General features: G+C 41.6%; 1 protein-coding gene across 13 annotated transcripts in view; it reads left to right on the top strand.

Moving 5' to 3' along the window:
- The window catches only part of msraa (methionine sulfoxide reductase Aa), a 548,797-nt gene that overhangs the window by 233,898 nt on the left and 294,392 nt on the right, over positions 1-20,507 (top strand). For all 13 annotated transcript variants that reach the window (XR_009445690.1, XM_059645458.1, XM_059645456.1 and 10 more), the window contains one exon: positions 15,193-15,261. Coding sequence is in view for 12 of the 13 variants with exons in the window: in XM_059645454.1 (XP_059501437.1) it covers positions 15,193-15,261 (69 nt within the window). In the remaining variant the exon portion in view is untranslated. The remainder of the gene's footprint in view (positions 1-15,192; positions 15,262-20,507) is intronic.

The following is a 20,507-nucleotide window of genomic DNA, read 5'->3' as shown; positions in this document are numbered from 1 at the left end:
TTGCAAGCAAAACACTGAACTGGATAAGTAGTTAGTCATATCTGGTGATAGAAATATAATGTAGAAAAATATGTGTTTCTTGAAATATTCAGAATTGCAAGATTGATCACTGTGGTCTTTCCTGATCCTGATTATATCCTTGATTCATTTACATAGAACTCCATTTTGCTACAGTGAAGACTTGTACCTCAACATGGTGAAGAAAAGCAAGTTAGCCACTGACAAATTCATTTTCAGTCTGCAAAAGCTCTGTATCCAGATTGTCAGTTGAAAGCAGGATCAAAGACACAGTGGATCAACATGAAGCTGATGATGCTAGCTTATTGAATAATAAGGGCAATCCAATTATTTCACATCCAGTTAATGATTTCATGAGATATGATCGAGTTGGACATTGAGATTATTGGCTGACTTCCTGATCAAACAACCTTGCATGTATTCTTCAGACTCTCGTAGCTCCAACTTCATATAAATAAGATTGAGAGAAAGTAAGATGACTGGAGTTCTAAACCAGATTACATGTAAGCTTGCTCAATGTAGTGCTGCAAAGAAAATTAGTTGACTTCTTTCAGAAAGCAGTCAGCGAAGTCCTTTTAGATTGTTACGCTGTTCTGTGTAGCTTCAAATTAAAAGGAAAAACACATCACACAATATAGAATTCCTTATAACTTAGAAAAGGACAAGACCTAAATTTTTCTTGCATATTGTGAGATTATGTATACTTGACTGTAACACAATACAGAGCACGCTTTGCCCTTACTTTCAGAAGAACAAATTATTGTGTAAAAATTCTCCCTTGCCACTTTATGCTAAACTTTTGGCAATTTTATGCTGTAGTTTCATGACTGCTGAGAATTGGAAGAGAACTGTACAATTATATTTCCAACTTGTTTCAGAGTTGTTTTTGTGTTTACTGTGCCAGCAGATCTCCAATGGCATTGCGTGCAGTGAGTGATCTCAGATCTTTAAATAAAGTGTGAGTAGAAATACATTGTGAGGCTTAAAGGAAATTACCTTAACTTGAGATGTTTTGGGAACAGGATTGAAATTTACTGATGGCATCAAATTGAACGCATAGTAAGTTGTGACAAGGATATCTTGAAGGAAATGGATAAGTCTTTTTATTGACAGATTACAGATGCAGATTCTGATTTAGTAAATTTTAGATGAATGCAGAAAGGAAATTCAAGTATAATTGTGAAAATTTAAATGGAATGTGAGGGTAGAGTGACCTGATGTCAGAAGGAAAAAATCATGAAAGCTGTTAGCACATACATGGATCCTGAACGTAATATTGAACATGTACATGTGTATTTTAGGTAAAATCGCCATAATCCCACAGGACTTCTCCTCATTAGTGACTGAACAAGAAAGAGGGAGAGATGACGAGTGGTAGTTTAATCTGAGGGTCACCACGCCTCAGGCAAAGGGCAGGTTGAGAAGGTGGGACCTTCTTGGTAACTGCAGTTAGTGAAGGTCTATGAGCTCGGTCAGCTGGATGGTTATTTTCAGTGGGCCACACAGTGCCAGGCACCCAGGTTTGATTCCAGTCTTGGGTGACTGTCTGTGAGGACTTTGCATGTTCTCCCTGTGTGTCAGTGGCTCTATGCTGGGAGCACTGGCTTCCTCCTACAATCCAAAGATGCGCAGGTTGGGTGATTTGGTCATGCTAAATTGCCCTGTAACGTCCAGGGATGTGGAGATTAGATGGGTTAGCTATTTTAAACATAGGGACAGGGAGCGGGTCTGGGTGCAGTGGTCCTTGTAGGGTCGGTGCAGTTGCGATGGGCCAAAGCCTATGATTCTGTGGTATTGTACACTGTTGCAGACATTATTACAGGAAAAATATTAATTCACATTGCACATAATAAAGGTTTTTGACAGATTTGAAACAGTGAATTGGTGTTATCTTCTCCTGACATTCATTATAGTTATGATAAACTACATTGGCTTTGGGGAGCAGTCAGAAATGTTGGCTTCTACGGTTTGGTTGCACTACTTAACTAAATCATCTACATCACAAGTTCAGAACAATTTGTTTTATCCCCAGCCAAATGGTATAATAATTGATGCAATCACAATCTCATACTGCCCTAAGATTTGGCTTTTTCAGGTTTTTGTTAATTATTTTTGGCACTGTTTGGCATAATGTGGTGCTTTATTCATGTCATGGTTCTTTGTATTTAATCTCAAACCATCATTCCTAAAATTTTGAAATGATCTTGATGGTAATAAAATATGTTTGATTATGTGCGCCTATCATTGGAGCTTAAAGTGTATTTGAGCTGCTGTTGTGCTGTCCCAATTTGGTTTCCCGAGAAGAACGGAATCTGTATTTTTTGACACAGGTTTGCTCTTATCATGAGCCGCACCACCCACAATTGAACATGAGGGAACTGCAGATCCTTCCACTCTAACCTTTTAGAGGCCTGTGCTGGCTTATTACTATGCCCTACAGCTAGTTAGATTTGCATTGTTGTCAAACAGTCAGTGATTTAGTTATTCTGTTGAATGCTAACTTATGAAAACATAAGGCACAATCACCTGATGTAATGTAACATTCTTTTCTAACAAAATATATGTCTAAAAACATTATCATTGTTTCATTATTTTGTCTTAGTAAGCATTTTTATGTGTTTTTCCATTATGGAATGTCAATTGCTTGCAATATTACAATATGTATTCTCAAACAAGAATGCTACTCCCATGGTATTGATGTGACAGCCATTTATATATAGTAATTAAATATGTACTATTGACTTTTTAAAATGGGCACCTCATTTAAATACCTGGGACCTTCATGGATTGAAAATGTTTCTGACCTGGTGTATTCTCCAGCATTTGTTGTTTTTAGTACAGATTCCAGCATCTGCAGTACTTTGCTTCTTTAATAAGAAAATATGCTGAATTGAAATAGCCAACGGCAACCAGCTGACCACATATGTCAGCCAAATTTCATGAAACCAATGTAGAATATACAAATTTGTTTAAATTGAAATTGATATTTTTTGTAAAAAGAATTTGAAACTAATCCACCCACTCAGGCATGAAGAAACCTTTGAATTCTAATTTTGTTTTATATCTGTTTGATGTTCCTCATATTTTGAAAGAAAGATATCACCTGTACTTATCAAGATAGAAGTGATTAACTCATAGAACATAGAACATTACAGTGCAGTACAGGACACCGAAATACACAAGGAAGCTTGTATTTTAAGGAATTGCTTTTGGCAGACCAAAGAATTTGTGACTGGGGAACAGAAGAATACATTCCCTCTGATCTCAAGAAGGAAAAAGTCCCTGCTGATAGAAGTAAAAAGAAGCAACAATGGAACAGTCAAAAGACAACTGAAATACTTGCTACTGCTGATAATAAAGAAGATTTATTAAAAAACTGTAATTTTGAGTTAAAACCTTTATGCTTCAAGGGCATCCCACAGATCTTTACCAATGTATTCCTGTCGCCTTTTTTCTGAGGAAGGGTCTACGCCCGAAACTTCAGCTTTCCTGCCCGATGATGCTACTTGGCCTGCTGTGTTCATCCAGCTCTACACCTTGTTATCTATGATGGAAGAGAGACTGGTGGAGCTTAGAATAATAAATTCCAGAAGTAATCTAGGCGTAGGTTAGCATTTCAGCAGCTAAGAAGCAGAAGCAAAGTTATGCAATATTCCTGAGGTGGAAATAGTCAGTCTTATGATGGAATGGACATTTGGTTGGCATTTTATCAAATATGACACAGGTTAAGACTAGCCTGGTTCAGCTTCAGACAATGGCCAGGGATAAGAATGGAGTCAATGGCTCATTCCTGATATTTAGTTGGAGGAAGTTTCTTTTCACCCTGTCCTGTTTGACAGACTCTGTCCGTTCAGGGAGTGGAGAGGTTGAGAGAGGTGATGGTGAAGTTGAGCTGGTTGCCACACTGCTATGAGTGAGACGATTCTAAAAACTGCTCTGTTTTAAACTTGTTTCAGAAATAGTAGGAACTGCAGATACTTGAGAGTCTGAGATAACAAGGTGTAGAGCTGGATGAACACAGCAGGCCAAGCAGCATCAGTGGAGCAGGAAGGCTGACATTTCGGGCCTAGACCCTTCTTCAGAAATGAAGTTTTTTGAAGAAGGGTCTAGGCATGAAACGTCAGCCTTCCTGCTCCTCTGATGCTGCTTGGCCTGCTGTGTTCATCCAGCTCTACACCTTGTTATCTCTGTTTTAAACTGTTGCTTTTAATTCAAAGTCAAATATAATTAATGAAGAGGTATTTGTTATCTCCTTCAATTTCTACCCATTTAGGTGGCACGGTGGCTCAGTGGTTAGCACTGCTACTTCACAACACAGGTTTGATTCCACCCTCAGGCTACTGTCTGTGTGGAGTTTGCACGTTGTCCTCATGTCTGTGTGAATTTCCTTAAGGTGCTCTGGTTTCCTTCCACAGTTGCAGATATGCAGGTTAAGTGGATTAGATATGCTAAATTGCCCATAGTTTCCAGGGATGTGCAGGGTGGGTGGTTTAGCCATGGGAAATACGGCATAACAAGGATAGGGTATGGGGGGTGGGTGTAGGTGGAATGCTGTTCGTAGGGTCATTGTGGACCTGATGGGCCGAATGGCTTGCTTCTGTGCTGTAGAGATTTTATGACAAACCTCTGTTACTTGGTTGCCATTGGGACAGGGAGTCCAGATAGTGGAATATGACGCAACCTCCCTGACACGCTCAATGCTTTCTACGCTTGGTTTGAGCAGAATACCACTGACATGGCAACACCTGCTCCTACAGTCCCAGACATACCTGTTCCCTCTGTCACTGCTTCAGAAGTCACTTCAGCCCCCCGGGAGTCAACCCAAGAAAAGTGATGGGCCCGGACGGTGTCCCCGGTCAAGCACTCAGATCCTGTGCAGACCAACTGGTGGAGGTGTTCATCTTCAACCTCTCCCTCCTATAAGCCAAAGCTGCCACTTGTTTCAAGAAGATTACCATCATTCCTGTACCAAAGAAAATACATGCATTGTGCCTTAGTGACCACCAGCAGGTAGCTCTGAATCCAGTAATCGTGCAGTGCTTTGAGAGGCTGCTCATGGCCCACATCAGCTCCAGTATCCCAACCTGCCTCTATCTACTTGCCTACCAACACAACAGATCCACAGAGGATGCCATATCTCTAGCCCTACACTCATCTCTGGAACATCTGGGCAACAAAGACACCTATGTCAGACTCCCACTTGTTGACTACAGCTCCGCCTTCAACACCATTATCCCCTCCAAACTGATCTCAAAACTGTGTGACCTTGGTCTTGGCTCTGACCTCTGCAATTGGATCCTCAGCCTTCTGAACCTTAGGCAGCAATCCATGAGGATGGGTAACTGTACCTCCTCCACAATAACGCTCAACACTGGAGCCCCTGAAGGATGTATCCTCAGCCCCCTACTGTTGTTATCTGACAACACTGAATCAAAATACAAAAGGGAGATTGAGGGCTTGGTGACTTGGTTCAATGAAAATAATCTGTCCCTCAACGTCGGCAAAACTAAAAACTCATCATCAATTTCAGAAAGAAGGGAGGAGAACATGCCCCCATCTACATCAATGGAACTGAGATTGAGAGAGTGAAGAGCAACAAGTTCCTCAGAGAGATTATGACTGACGACCTGTCCTGGAGTTTCCATGTAAATGTGACAGTCAAGAAGGCAGAACAACACCTCTTCTTCCTGAGACGCCTCAGGAAATTAGTCATGTCAATAAGGTCCCTCACCAACCTCTACAGATGCACCATTGAAAGGATACTGTCTGGGTGCATAAATGCCTGGTATGGCAACTGCTCTACACAGGACTGTAAGGAACCTCAGAAGGTTGTGTACACAGCCCAGACCATCGCAGAAGCCACGGACTCTATTTACACCCCTTGCTGCCTTGGAAAGGCAGCCAACAACATCCAAGTCCCATTGTACCCTGGTAATGACCTCCTACAACTTCGCTGTCAGGCAGAAGATACTGAAGCTTGAACCCATGTACAAGCAGGTTCAGGAACACCTTCTTTCTGGCTGTTATCAAACTGTTGAATGGACTCTAGCCTCAAATAATGTGACCTGTATGCCTCTAAGTCTTTTTGATCTGTACATCCTGTGCTTGCTGTGATCTGCCTGTACCACTCGTAAACAGAGCTTTCCACTGCATTTAGGTACACATGACAATAAAATCAATCAGAATGCCAGCTTCCAAATACAAAGGTAGAAACAGGAGGCCTGGCATTGTGTGGATTCACAGACATTTGGGCATTCTGATTCAGAGACCCTCAAGACAACTGTGGCTGCTGTGAATAGCAGGAGTAAAAAACATCACCACATACAGTCAGTGGGAATTCACTCCCTGGTCAAAAGATGGAATGTGTAGAGGCTTGAAGATACTACACAATTCTCCCTGGCATTGCCACGAGGAAGAGTTGCTCAAGTACTGCCATGCTACTGCAAATTTTTTTGAGGATTCTTAGAATATTGAGGGGAGTTTTTTTGGTGGATGCAGCGCATTATGACTCAGGCAGCAATAATTGAGCTTTTTGAAAGCTTGTAGTAATGTTGATCTGCTCCCTCTAAAGAATATAATTCTGCTGAGAGTATGATGTAAGAAATAAGCATAGCAGATGGTTTTAATTTGTGTTAGGAAGTAAAGTTAGGCATCATGCATGTAGTTTAGTTGAGTACAGAACTATTAGATAATGTTTAGTTGATGCAAAATAGAAATTGCTGGAGAAACTCATAGGCCTGGCAGCATCTGTGGAGAGAAAGCAAAATTAATTTTTTGGGTCCAGTGACCCTAATTCAGAATTCAGATGTCAAAGCTGCTTTCTTTGTCAATTATGGTGACCCTCAGGTTGAACCTTCCACCAGCCATCTCTCTTGAATAAGCAAAATGCTGTATGGTCTGGTAAGGCTCTGGTGACTTTACCTTGTTACTAAGAATTCAAATCTGTTGAAAGTTATTTATCTCAAAGGCAATTGTAATGGTAAATGTAGAAACTGCCATGTTTTTGGATGGTGTCGTTGAGGGGTAGCATTGGCAAGAGAAATAGAATGGCATCAAGAATGGATATTTGAGGTAAGCCAATCCTGTTGTAGAATTAAACCCTATATACAGACCACTGCAGACAAAAAACAGAAATGAGGTAATCCACTCCAACGGACCCCAAGTTTAAATAGCAAGCGGGAAAATACAACAGCGCTTCATTATAGACTGATGATATTACGCAGAAGGGTGATGAAACGTCTGCAAACTAATGAACCAGCTAGGCGAGTGAACCAACCAAAGTAAACTGCATGTCTTTGGACTGTGGGGGGAAGCTGCAGCATCCAGAGGATACTCACGCAGACATGGAGAGAAGGTTCAAAGTTGACACACAGACAGTTGCCTGAGAGTGGAATCAAACCTGGGTCCCTGGCACTGTAAGGCAACAATGCTAACCTCTGAGCACAGTGTTGATGTAGCAAAACAGAGGGGTAAGGGAGAGGTAACAAAACCAAGAAGCAATGCAACTAGTTAGAATTTTGTGTGTGTAACAAAATATCTGAGTGGTATTTTCAATACTTACTCCAATAATCCAAGACAATCTAAAGCTTTGTGATGTAGATGATTTTATCCATGTTTCCGGAGAGGCATGCCTGGCTCCTTGTTTCTGCTCCTTTAAGTAGCCACTATGTTTCTTCCCCTGAAGGGTCTGCACACCAAGAGGTGTGCCAGTGTCATTTCTAGCTCGACTTCTTGTTTTGGAAGTCACTGCCATGGATATCTTTTCTTGGATGTCTATGCGGAATAAGAAAACACAATTACAGAGAATGTTCGTCTGAGTGTGAAATACTTTCAGGGAATAAATCTAGTCAATTTAAGATCACTGATCAGGCCTCATTTTTCAAGGGTGGAGATGATCGTTTCACTACCATTTGCTATCTGTGTTAAAAATGTGGCCTAGAAGCACATAATCCAAGAACTTGGTTCTGGTTCAAAGTGTCACAATTAGCTACAGTTAGTTTGCCATGAGCTTTAGATCCAGTTTACTGTAGCCCCGTGCAGGGTTTGTACATGAATACTTCAATTTGAATTTAGGAATCCAGCTGAGCAATAACATTCAGGAAATAGTTGCAGCAGAGGATTGTTCCTTAATGTTGTCCAAAACATCAGTGGAATTTCTATCCTTCCACATGCATCCTTGTCCTGAGCATATGGAAGTCGAGAATTCAGAAAGATTAATTTATTTAATTCTCCATAACATTTTTGTGAAATAGTAATTAAATAGAAAAATTCTTGACCAGGTTTTTCAGGATAATTATTTATGTAAACATACTGGAGCAGCAGCTTGTGCCAAATATTTCAGAATTCAAAGGGCATATTTCAGAGAAAATTGAACTGCTGTGATCAAAACAGGGATGCTGTAATCTGCAGCGACCAGTCACCTCTTCATATGTAGTTATTTATATAGACATGTGACTATCTTTGTGTGGATACAATGTTAACATCAACAACAGCTGCACAGACAAATAGTAGCAATGCCCGGTATGACTATAGTGAATATATACAGTCATTAAATGTTACGCTTCTGACAGACTAGTTGTTTCACTGTTATGATGAGCATTTTGGACATGTAAACATACTTTATTGAATCAAGCCCACTTGACAATTTCTGCATAGCACTGAGGGTAAGTTTCATGCAGCATTGATGACTTCATCAGACATATTGACCTAGAAATTATGTAGTACTCACCTGTATTTCAGGGTAAAGTGGGTACATATAGCTTGTTTAACTTGCCATCTGCTATATTTTATTGGAATCCAGATTGGGATGAGAACTATTAAGGAATTTCTTTACATCAAACTCACAGTTGACAAGCCTTTCAGACCTTTTAGAGAAATATGTATGCACCAGCCGTTGACTTAATATGATAATTTGCCAAGCAAATATTGGGTCTGATGGTCAGGAAGGATCCAGAAGGGACTCTTTTTAAAGGGGCCATTTCTATTAGTTGTAAGCCATTTGAGTGTTAATTATATTCAGGCAGTAGGTGACAATGAGTCTTCTGCAAATATATAGCAGACTGAGAGGAGGTTATTTTTGTTGGACATACATTGCATACTGTGTAAGTCCCTGTTCACATAAAGACTTGGAAGCAACTAATCATTGGGCTCCAGTACTCTGTCTTTCACTACATGTTAATCCAGGTTTTAACAGTCCCTTTCAAGTAGGCTAGTTGCTGGCTTGGCCTCTTAACGTTGGGCATTCTGACTTTATTCTGCTTCTGGATTTCTGTGACCTGTTTTGTCTTGTTTGCTATAATCACTGGTGATGTGGCAGATTGGCTTTGGGGGTTTACAGGTACCATGGGGAGCAAGAAATTTTCGAGTGTTTCTTGTAATTGGCCTGCTGATCTTTCTGAAGAGGAATGATAACCATAATTGGAACATGCAGCATGTCTGTGATCATAGATGAATATCAAGGCCGTCTGTGGCATGTTTCCTGGTGATTCATTCATCCTCTGTCTCTCTCTTACGTTGTCCTTACTATTAGGTCCCGAACTGATTTCAAGAGAAATCAGTGGTTGCAGCTCATTATCCTTTCCCAGAACTTGGGTACAGATGCAGAATGTTTCTGCAATGAGAGCCAAGTTGCCACTAGTTAGATTGCAAATTTTCAGACAGCCAACATGCTGAAACTCTCGGGCAGAGGTCTGCAGTGCATTTTGACTGTGTGTTTTCAGATTTGAGATTGTGTCCTATCAAGCATCAATGCATTGACTCCATGGTCTTGATGCCATTTGAAATCCATAGGTGTAATTTGAGTTGCACTGTGCCATGCCTTTGGCCACTGTGCACAAGCTCACTGACACTTTGCCTAGTGCACCTAACAGTTCTTTGTATATGTCCATCAGTAGCCATAGCTGTCAGTGTTTTCTGCTTACAATCAAATTCTTAGGTCACCGTCTTTTTCTGGATAAGATGCTAAGTGGATGCCAAATCTATCTGTGATCAATCTCATATGGTCTTTAGAGGTTCAGGGAGTTTTCTAATGTCCTGGACATCATTTATTCTTCAACCAACACAATTGAAAAGAAGTTATCTGGCATTAGATTAATTGCTGTTTGTGAGATTTTCACATCAAATAACATAACGAAACTTAAACAGTAAATCATTTGCTGAGAAGCGCTGAAATATGATAGATGCAATTTGGTATGTTTAGAATGCAATGATCAAGCTTAAAATGAAAGGTACAATCATTGAAACATTAAAGTGAGTTAACTTTTACCTAAAAACTTAATCCTGCAATTAGTTCAACATTTGAAATGTTGGCAAAAAAACAAGTGAGCTTCATCTTTCCTGAGTTGAAAATTCCTCCCACTCGGTTAGTTCTGAACATGTAAAGGTCTGAACAGCTCGTGATTGAGCTCAGAGTGGAATAACACAATTACTTCAAATGCAGGCTTTTATAACTTGCATGTTGTTATCCTGTTCCCAAGGGTCTGGTAGAAATTGGAAACTGTTCAACACATCTTTTTTAAAGCAAGCCAGTGCCACTTCTAGTTTCTGAGCTTTGAGAGTATTTATGATTCTCTTTCATGCATTGTTTTCATATAAAGATAGTCAACATGAGTCAATAATAAAATGTGATTATAAATTACTCACAAACTTAAAACAAAAATATAGAAAGCAAACAGCACTAAAATGGCTGAAAGAACTTTGCCCTGTTCTTTAGACCACACTACTTGAAACATGAAGGCACAAACTTGAAACAAAATTTCTGAGTAAATACTTGAATTTCATCCAGTTTGGGTAGCTTTTGATATGCTATGCCTCATTTACATGAAGAACATTGCAACAATTCCACTAGCTCTTTCCTTCACTAATTTGGAGGCGTCACTGTTATGTACGTACTAGTTACCTCTGACAGGATTCACAACAATAAAGAAACTCAGAATTTGGGCTATGCTTGACTGGGCAGACATTTATTGTTCATCCCTATTTTCCCTTGAGAATGTAGTGGCGAACTGCTTTCTTGAAGTCAGCAATCCATTTAATGTAATAACTGTAGCTAGCGAGTTTTAAGAAGATTTGTAGCTCAGGTTGAGGTTCTGGATGTGAGTTTGCTCGCTGAGCTGGAAGGTTAGTTTTCAGACGTTTCGTCACCATTCTAGGTAACATCATCAGTGAGCCTCCGACGAAGCGCTGGTGTTATGTCCCGCTTTCTATTTATCTGGTTAGGTTTCCTTGGGTTGGTGATGTCATTTCCTGTTCTTTTTCTCAGGGGATGGTAGATTGGCTCCAAGTCAATGTGTTTGTTGATGGAGTTCCGGTTGGAATGCCATACTTCTAGGAATTCTCGTGCATGTCTCTGTTTGGCTTGTCCTAATGTGTTGTCCCAATCAAAGTGGTGTCCTTCCTTATCTGTAGCTGTTAAAAAGGTGGAGGACAGGCGGAAAGGTTAAGGATTTTGACCCAGCAAGAATGAAAGGATGGTAATATATATTACTGAGTCAAAATGTTGAGTGGCTTGCAAGGGAACTGGCAGGTGATGATGAAGCAACTTTCTGCAGATGTGAGAATCTGAACTGAAAACATAAAATGCTGGAAATCACAATGGGCCAGGCAGCACCCATGGAGAGAAACCAAGCTGATGTTTTGAGCCTAGACTCTTCAGAGTCAAAGTGAAGTGTGGAGAGGGCAGCATTTATAAACTGGTCGGTGGTTTGGGGGGAGGGGTGGGGGCAGTTATAGTGTTTGGGAGAAACAATTCTGATTACTTAATCCAAACTATCAGCATCTTTTCTCCTCCAGCATGCCAACTCACCCCTTACTATTTCATAAATGCTGCCGACTCCACACTTTACTTCAGCTCTGATGAAGAGTCATCTAGGCTCGAAACGTTGGCTTGCTTTCTCTGCATGGATGTTGCTTGACTGTAATATCTAGCAGATGATGGTTTTCCAATGTATCTGCTGCCCTTGTCCTCTGGTATTGGTCATGGATTTCGAAGGTCCTGCCTCAGGAACCATTTAATTGGCACGACATCCACAGTTATCCACCCCTTCCATCACTGGTGTTAAGTTGCAACAGTGTGTACTGTCTATACGATACACTGCAGAAATTCACAAAAACTATTTGCACATCATTTTCCAAGCCCAAGACTACAAGAGAAGGACAAAGACAGCAAACACATGGGAACACCACTACTTGCAACTGCTTCGTCAAGGTATTGGCATCCAGCTCTCATGTATGTTGCTGTTCCTTCAGTGTCACCTGGTCAAAATCCTGGCACTCCCAGCCAAAAAGCAGGGCATTGTGGGCATATCTAAACCAAATTGTCTGCTGTCGTTGAAGAAGGCAGCTCATCATCACCTTTTCAAGAGCATTTCAGGATACTCTATAAATGTTGGCCTAGTCAGCAAAGTCCATATCCCCCTGAATGAATAAAAAAACACTAGTTATAAAAGGAGATATTAGAACTGATTACCAATGCTTAGTCAAGAAGATAGATTTATAGTGTATATTCAAAGGAGGAAAGAGAAGTTGATAAGTTCAGGAGGTATTATTAGAGTTTAGGGCCTAGGTAATCAATGGCACAGCTACCAATTGTGGCATTATTAAATTTGGGAATGAACAAAAGGCAGAAAAAGAGGAAGTTAAAGAGAGAGGAACAAAATCATGGACAAATTTGAAAACAAGCATGAGAATTTGAACAGGAGTGAATGTAACTAATGTTGGATTTGGTGAACAGGTCTTGGTGCAAATTAGGATATATTTAGCATGGTTTTGGATGATCTCGCAAATATGAATTTTGGAAGATAGGACTCTAATCAGGCAGGAATAAAATTGTTAGAGAATTGAGATGTAACAAGGAATGGCTGATGATTTAAGCAACACATGAGCTGAGGTGGGGTAGATTTGGATAGTGGTATTGAGGTTGAAACACTCAGTCTTTGTCATGGCATGAATGTGTGGTCAGGAGTTTAAATATGACAGTAGTGTTGTAGACAACCACGGTGAGGGGTAGACTTGGAAGCTATGGAAAGAACTTGAGGGGACCGAAGATAGAGTTTTAGTTTCTGAAGCGAAGTGTGGAGTTGAGCAGAAGAACAGGAGGGACTTCCCACTTGTGGGTGGGACAAGTCATCCCTGCAATCCTAATACTATAATATTTACGAGCAGGTACCTGACAAATTCTTATGGTGTGTGAACAGCAATTTTGGTCCCCTGTGTGGACCTTGCAGGCTCCAGCTAGACATCGGAAAATCATTCCATTCTATGCATCAGAACCTCTGCTCGTCGCCCCCACTAATCCCTAGAGATGTCAGAGACAGGTCAAAAGCAGTGATACTTTAGCAGTGCCTCTTCAGAATTTGCCCTAAAGACTATTGAGGAGAAAAGGGAAGTTCTTTCTTTATGGCTGACAGCAAGAGTCAACTTTGACAGAGATGGTTGCAGAAGTCAGAATATCTTAAGGGAACCATGCTTCCATGTCATAATGGATCCTCTGCTGTATTAGGATAAGTACCACTGTCTTGTTGGCAATGTAGAGGACTGCCACACACAGGTTTGGATGGGAGGGCTCTCATCCAGATATTCATCGTTGTCTGTCACTTCTTTGCACCAACCATACGTCGCATTACTGGCACCAGAGTGGTGGTGCTGTGCAACCACACATTCAACAGGGCTTACACTTCAAACAGCAAAGAAGCTGCAAAATTCAACTGTTCATGTACAACCAGCTCCTACATATCTGATAAACCTTTAGCAGGGGGATGCATAGTCAAAGACACAAACATAATAAATTCTTTTTGTGTTAAGCCCCCTTTTGTGTTGAGCCCTACGTGCCTGCCCTGGTCAGATTTGGTGGAGTTTAGCTCGTGTGGCTTCCTTGCTTGAGCTGGATTCTTGGCCCAGTCAGACTTCATTTCTAACACTGTAAACACTTCATAACAGCATGCCTCTGGGATTTCTCTCATAAGCTGATGACTGCAAAGAGGCTTGAACCTAATATTGTTAAAAGATTCTTTTTACTGATGGAGCCAGAAGATGCTTTCCTTGTCAGAGGTGGAGAAACATACCTTATTACATATAGTCAATCTGTGAATATGCATGTTTTTGGTTTTTGGCTAACAGGATAGTGCTCTGAATGTACTTCCAGCACCTGGGGTATTAATGAGCCTGTGTAACGTACTAATAAATGCAAAACAGGTTCCTGCTGATTACAGTTAGGAGACCCATCTGAAATGTTCTGAGAATTTAACGGCAAGCATTTAACTCATGGCCAGTTAGAAGTTTTGTCCCTCAGCCAGTTAGTTCCCCACCTACCTCCTTCAATGCTCTGGGTGGGCTTGAGTTCTTCTACTGTATAACATCTGTCTTCCCCGTGTGTAACTGAAGGAATTTTTTGCTTATCCAGCAATGGATCTCAGACGAGCAGGCGGGCAACTCAGGGACAATGGAGAGATAAAGAGAGTTGCTCTTCTGATAGGACTGAATGCTGTCAGCATTCATCTGCAACTGAGGCTGCGCGTAACTCAACAAACCTACCGTCACCTATAAACTGCATGTTCATAATGTGCGGATCTAAATATTGTTTTCATGGAACCGCCCACAGTGGTTGTTAAAGTGCAAGTCTATGTCAATGTGCTTAGGAATAGTGGATAAATATCACATTCTGTAGGAGCTGCTTTCTTCCTTTGGCACTGGCTCTGTTACTTGCAAGTTAGTGCTACGTTTTACTGTCTACTTACAGGGCTACCTTATTTTCATCACCTTTCAGAGTCTCATTTTTACTTTTATTGAAATACTGTAATCAGTAGGCAGAGAGGTAGAAGACAATGCTACTTCAATAAAATTATTTTTGCACTTTTTATATTAATATTTTGATAATATAATAATAAATATGTTTTAATACTGTTGTGTTTAAACCCCCTTATAATTAATGCAAGTGCATTTGTTTGGCCACTTTGAATCTCATATCATGCTACACCTTTTTTCGAAGTTAGATTTGTTGTAACTTCACATTTACAGGATAAAACAGTTAAATAAAATCCACACAATGTGTTCCCTTGATACAGTAAAATAAAACACCTATCCAAAAAAGAATGATTGAGTTGATATTCTTCTGTATTTCATTCAGGCAGCATGAACTTCTTTGCCCTAGTTTTAAAAGCCTTGCTTCTTATTTTCCAGCAAAACACCATGTCAATGGAAATAGGACAGTTGACCCATTCCCCGAAGGACTACAGATGGTCGTGTTTGGTAAGTTATTTTTGAGTGCAGATTTAAAGTAGTATGTCTTCCACTTAGATAACTCTGTTATAGATTTGAATAAAAAAGGCTCATTTCTCAGGTGTTGCCTGGTCCCTTCTTCACAGGTGCTTGTGACAAACTATCTTTCTTGAAATAACTATGTTCAGAAACAATGTGCTGGTTCCAGAAATGTACTGTACTAAAAAAATGTATAAGCTTAATATTTGTGGGGAAAAGGAAACAAATTGGTTTATGAAAGTAACAATGAATGTAATTCACATCATTGCTCTTAAACATAAGGCATTTGAAAGACTTTTGGAATTCACTGATCTGATGAAAAATTAAATGAAAATTTTATTTGCAGTAATCCCAGTGCTCGCATGCAACTAAATGCGCAGTATGAAAATAGACTTATAATTAATATCTTGTCTGATTTATTGAGCTGCCAACCATAGTATAAGTTTAAACTAACATAGAAAATTTCACACACAAGAATGTAGTCTGAGTCCACAATTCTTTTTTGGAAAGAGCTAATAGCAGATTTCAAATCTTGGTCGGAATGACTTCTGAGTCCTAATACTAGGCTAATCTAGAAATGCAGACATGGTGCAAAATTATTCTTGGCCAGGAGTTGCTTCTGCAACCTAATTAACAGCAGCAGCAGATGTGGGATGGAGGTGGGATCAAGGCAGGAACCAGCTCGATTTAAATGACAGCCACTGCTGAGGCAGCTGAAGTTCATCCACAAACCTGAAGTGCAACCTGAGCAGAGGTCAGCAGACAGGGAAGGAACTGATGGGTCTATAAATGATCTGAGAGGGAAAGTACAGATGAACATCTCAGGTAGATCTAGTTTGCTCTGTCAGTAACAGAAGCTTCTATGTATATATTGCCTTTAATGTTGAACAACGTCCTAAACTAAGACATGTGAAAAATCAGATACCTAGCAATTAGGGCCACTGTGAGGGTCAATATTTCAAATGATAGTCTTTCCATTATTTTTTTCAGATCCTAATATGCTTGCAGCATGTTACTGGAATATTCTGCATTTATTTTTGTCTGTACTGTATCCTATTTCTCTAGAGAACCTTGGCACTTTACTATTGCTTGGAATTTTGTATCATTTCTTTTGTCAACGTTGAGCCATGATGGGCTATCAACACTCAATGCTGTCTTTTGCCTCTGTTACACCGTTGCCAATTGCCTCCCACTATATTGCTGCCACTTTCTCCATGCCGTTGTTCTGATGTGAATTGGGTTCATTGCACCAAAACAAAAGTCCAGATCATACCCTTGAAAGAGCTGAAAACAAGCTTCTTAGTGGTTTTAAGTGACTTTTGAGTTTGGGTGGGACCCTGTCTGAACTTCACTCAATGTGCTCTGAAACAGGAGTGCAGCAGTCTCATGCTAGGAAACTGGCATGCTGATCCAGGGCGACGTAGGGTGGTAGTTGATGCAATCACCCACCCTTGAATCTGCCATGTCTAAAATATAAAATACTGCTGGAGAGTGCATCACTTGAGTATAACCTTATTGCAAAGTGTAGGATGTAGGCTGCCAACAATAGTTACCCATAATTTTAAAAAATGTCTTCAGCACACCAACTTTATTAGTTTTTTTTACTGCTGTAAAACATCAAACTATATTTTCATGCATGTTGCATATGCCCAACTTGAACTGCACTTTGGAGGCAATTTCCTTTGACTGAATTTTAAACCATGGTTCTGTCAAGAGACAGGTGCTTAAAGGTGTACAATAATAAGCAACCTAATTCAGATGAAAGATACCAAAGTGTGGAGCTGGATGAACACAGCAGGCCAAGCAGCATCTCAGGAGCACAAAAGCTGACGTTTCGGGCCTAGACCGTTCATCAGAGAGGGGAATGGGGAGAGGGAACTGGAATAAATAGGGAGGGAGGGGGGCGGACCGAAGATGGAGAGAAAACAAGATAGGTAGAGAGGACAGTATAGGTGAGGAGGTAGAGAGGGGGTAGTTCAGTCCAGGGAAGATGGACAAGTCAAGGAGGTGGGATGAGGTGGTAGGTAGGAAATGGAGGTACGGCTTGAGGTGGGAGGAAGGGATGGGTGAGAGGAAGAACAGGTTAGGGAAGTGGAGACAGGCTGGGCTGGTTTTGGGATGCAGCGTGGGGAGGGGACGAGCTGGGCTGGTTTTGTGATGCAGTGGGGTGAGGGGAAGAACTGGGCTGGTTTTGGGATGCGGTGGGGTAAGGGGAGATTTTGAAGCTTGTGAAGTCCACATTGATACCATTGGGCTGCAGGGTTCCCAAGCGGAATATGAGTTGCTGTTCCTGCAACCTGCAGGTGGCATCACTGTGGCACTGCAGGAAGCCCATGATGGACATGTCGTCTGAGGAATGGGAGGGGGAGTTGAAATGGTTCGTGACTGGGAGGTGCAGTTGTTTGTTGAGAACTGAGCGGAGGTGTTCAGCAAAGCGGTCCCCAAGCCTCCGCTTGGTTTGCCCAATGTAGAGGAAGCCACACCGGGTGCAATGGATACAATATACCACATTGGCAGATGTGCAGGTGAACATCTGCTTGATATGGAATGTCATCTTGGGGCCTGGGATAGGGGTGAGGGAGGAGGTGTGGGGGCAAGTGTAGCACTTCCTGCGGTTGCAGGGGAAGGTGCCGGGTGTGGTGGGGTTGGAGGGGAATGTGGAGCGGACAAGGGAGTCGCGGAGAGAGTGGTCTCTCTGGAAAGCAGACAAGGGTGGGGATGAAAAAATGTCTTGGGTGGTGGGGTCGGATTGTAGATGGCGGAAGTGTCGGAGGATGATGCGTTGTATGAGGAGGTTGGTGGGGTGGTATGTGAGAACGAGGGGGATCCTGTTTTGGGTGGTTGTGTCGGGGGCGGGTGTGAGGAGTGTGTTGCGGGAAATGCCGGAGACGCAGTCAAGGGCGTTCTCGACCGCTGTGGGGGGAATGTTGCGGTCCTTGAAGAACGTGGACATCTGGGATGTGCGGGAGTGGAATGCCTCATCCTGGGAGCAGATGCGGTGGAGGCGGAGGAATTGGGAATAGGGGATGGAATTTTTGCAGGAGGGTAGGTGGGAGGAGGTGTATTCTAGGTAGCTGTGGGAGTCAGTGGGCTTGAAATGGACATCAGTTTCTAGCTTGGGGACTGCTTTGCAGAACACCTCCGCTCGGTTTGCAACAAACAACTGCACCTCCCAGTCACGAACCATTTCAACTCCCCCTCCCATTCCTCAGACGACATGTCCATCTTGGGCTTCCTGCAGTGCCACAGTGATGCCACCCGCAGGTTGCAGGAACAGCAACTCATATTCCGCTTGGGAACCCTGCAGCCCAATGGTATCAATGTGGACTTCACAAGCTTCAAAATCTCCCCTTACCCCACCGCATCCCAAAACCAGCCCAGTTCTTCCCCTCACCCCACTGCATCACAAAACCAGCCCAGCTCGTCCCCTCCCCACTCTGCATCCCAAAACCAGCCCAGCCTGTCTCCACTTCCCTAACCTGTTCTTCCTCTCACCCATCCCTTCCTCCCACCTCAAGCCGTACCTCCATTTCCTACCTCCCACCTCATCCCACCTCCTTGACCTGTCCATCTTCCCTGGACTGATCTACCCCCTCCCTACCTCCTCACCTATACTGTCCTCTCTACCTATCTTGTTTTCTCTGCATCTTTGGTCCGCCCCCCCCCCTCCCTATTTATTCCAGTTCCCTCTCCCCATTCCCCTCTCTGATGAACGGTCTAGGCCCGAAACGTCAGCTTTTGTGCTCCTGAGATGCTGCTTGGCCTGCTGTGTTCATCCAGCTCCACACTTTGTTATCTTGGATTCTCCAGCATCTGCAGTTCCCATTATCACTAATCCAGACGAAATTGTTTTATATTCATTGTGAAGAATGGAATGATAAGATTTTGGGTCCATTTTATACAATGTCTAATTTTAGTTCCTGATGCTGTATACTGTCTTCCTGTTTACATTTGTATGTAGCTTCACTTAAATTTAGCTGTGAAAATAAAACAACTGATGGTGGCTCAGAGCATCCATTGTTCTGCCTTCTCTTATTCTCATGTTGGACAAGGATTCTTGGATGGAGCTTGATGAACCACATATACGATGTTACTTAATTTCTTATCACCTTGAGGCTATTTGTTTATAATTTTTGAAAGTTGAAACAGAACATAAAGCATTTCAAAAAATAATTGGTCTGTAAAAGTGTTGACAAGATGTATAACTGTAGAGGTTGATAGCACAGAAGGATGTGGAATAGAAATAACCACAGAATCACAAATTGTTATGGTGCAGATGGAGCCTGTTCAACCCATTGCGCCTGCTTTTCAAATGAGCATCATTACATAGTGACAAACTCCTGCTTTTTCTCATACCCTTGCATATTCTGTCTATTCAAATAAACATCCCATTCCCTCTTGGAGGCCTGAGTTGATTGATTGATTTACTGATTTTATTGTTACGTATACCAAAATACAGTGAAAAGCTTTGTTGATTAGCAGCACAGGCAGTTCACAGTAAGCAAAGGATGTACAGATCAAGAAGACTTAAAGGCGTACAGATTACAATGCAGGTTACATTATTTGAGGCCAGAGTCAATTCAACAGTCTGATAGCGGCCGGAAAGAAGCTGTTTCTGAACCTGCTTCTGAACCTGCTTGTGCATATGTTCAAGCTTCTGCATTTTGTTCCTGATGGAAGAGGTTGTAGGAGGTCATTACCAGGGTGTGATGGGTCATCAGTTCTGCAGCAGCAAGGCATGTAAATGTAGCCCATGGATGGAGATTGGCTTCCATGATGGTTTGGGCTGTGCACACGTCCTTCTGTTGTTTCTTACGGTCCTGGGTTGCTACAATAGACCATTATGCACCTAGACAATATGCTTTCAACGGTGCATAGGGACCTTATGGACATGCCAAATTGCCTGTGGAAGAAATTGCGTTGTTGTACCTTCTAGATTGTCACATCTACATGGGAAGTCCAGGGCAGGTTGTCGGTTCATTGAACCTGCCTCCACCATGGGAAGTATGTTACATACCCTAAGTATTCATTGCATGAAAACATTTTTCTCACATCATCCTTGCTTCTTTTGCATATCACTTTAAATCTATGTCTTCTTATTTTTGTTCCTTTTATGAGAGGGAAAAATTAAACAAAGTTCTTTAAACTGGTTTAGGATTTGATGTTAAGAAAATAAATGAGAAAGGTGACAATTTGTTAGACTTCAATATTTGGTTTCTGATAGCTACCAGAGATGT

Source organism: Stegostoma tigrinum, chromosome 4 (genome assembly GCF_030684315.1).
Source record: "Stegostoma tigrinum isolate sSteTig4 chromosome 4, sSteTig4.hap1, whole genome shotgun sequence".
Lineage (NCBI taxonomy): Eukaryota > Metazoa > Chordata > Chondrichthyes > Orectolobiformes > Stegostomatidae > Stegostoma > Stegostoma tigrinum.
This window is presented reverse-complemented; position numbering and strand designations above follow the sequence as displayed.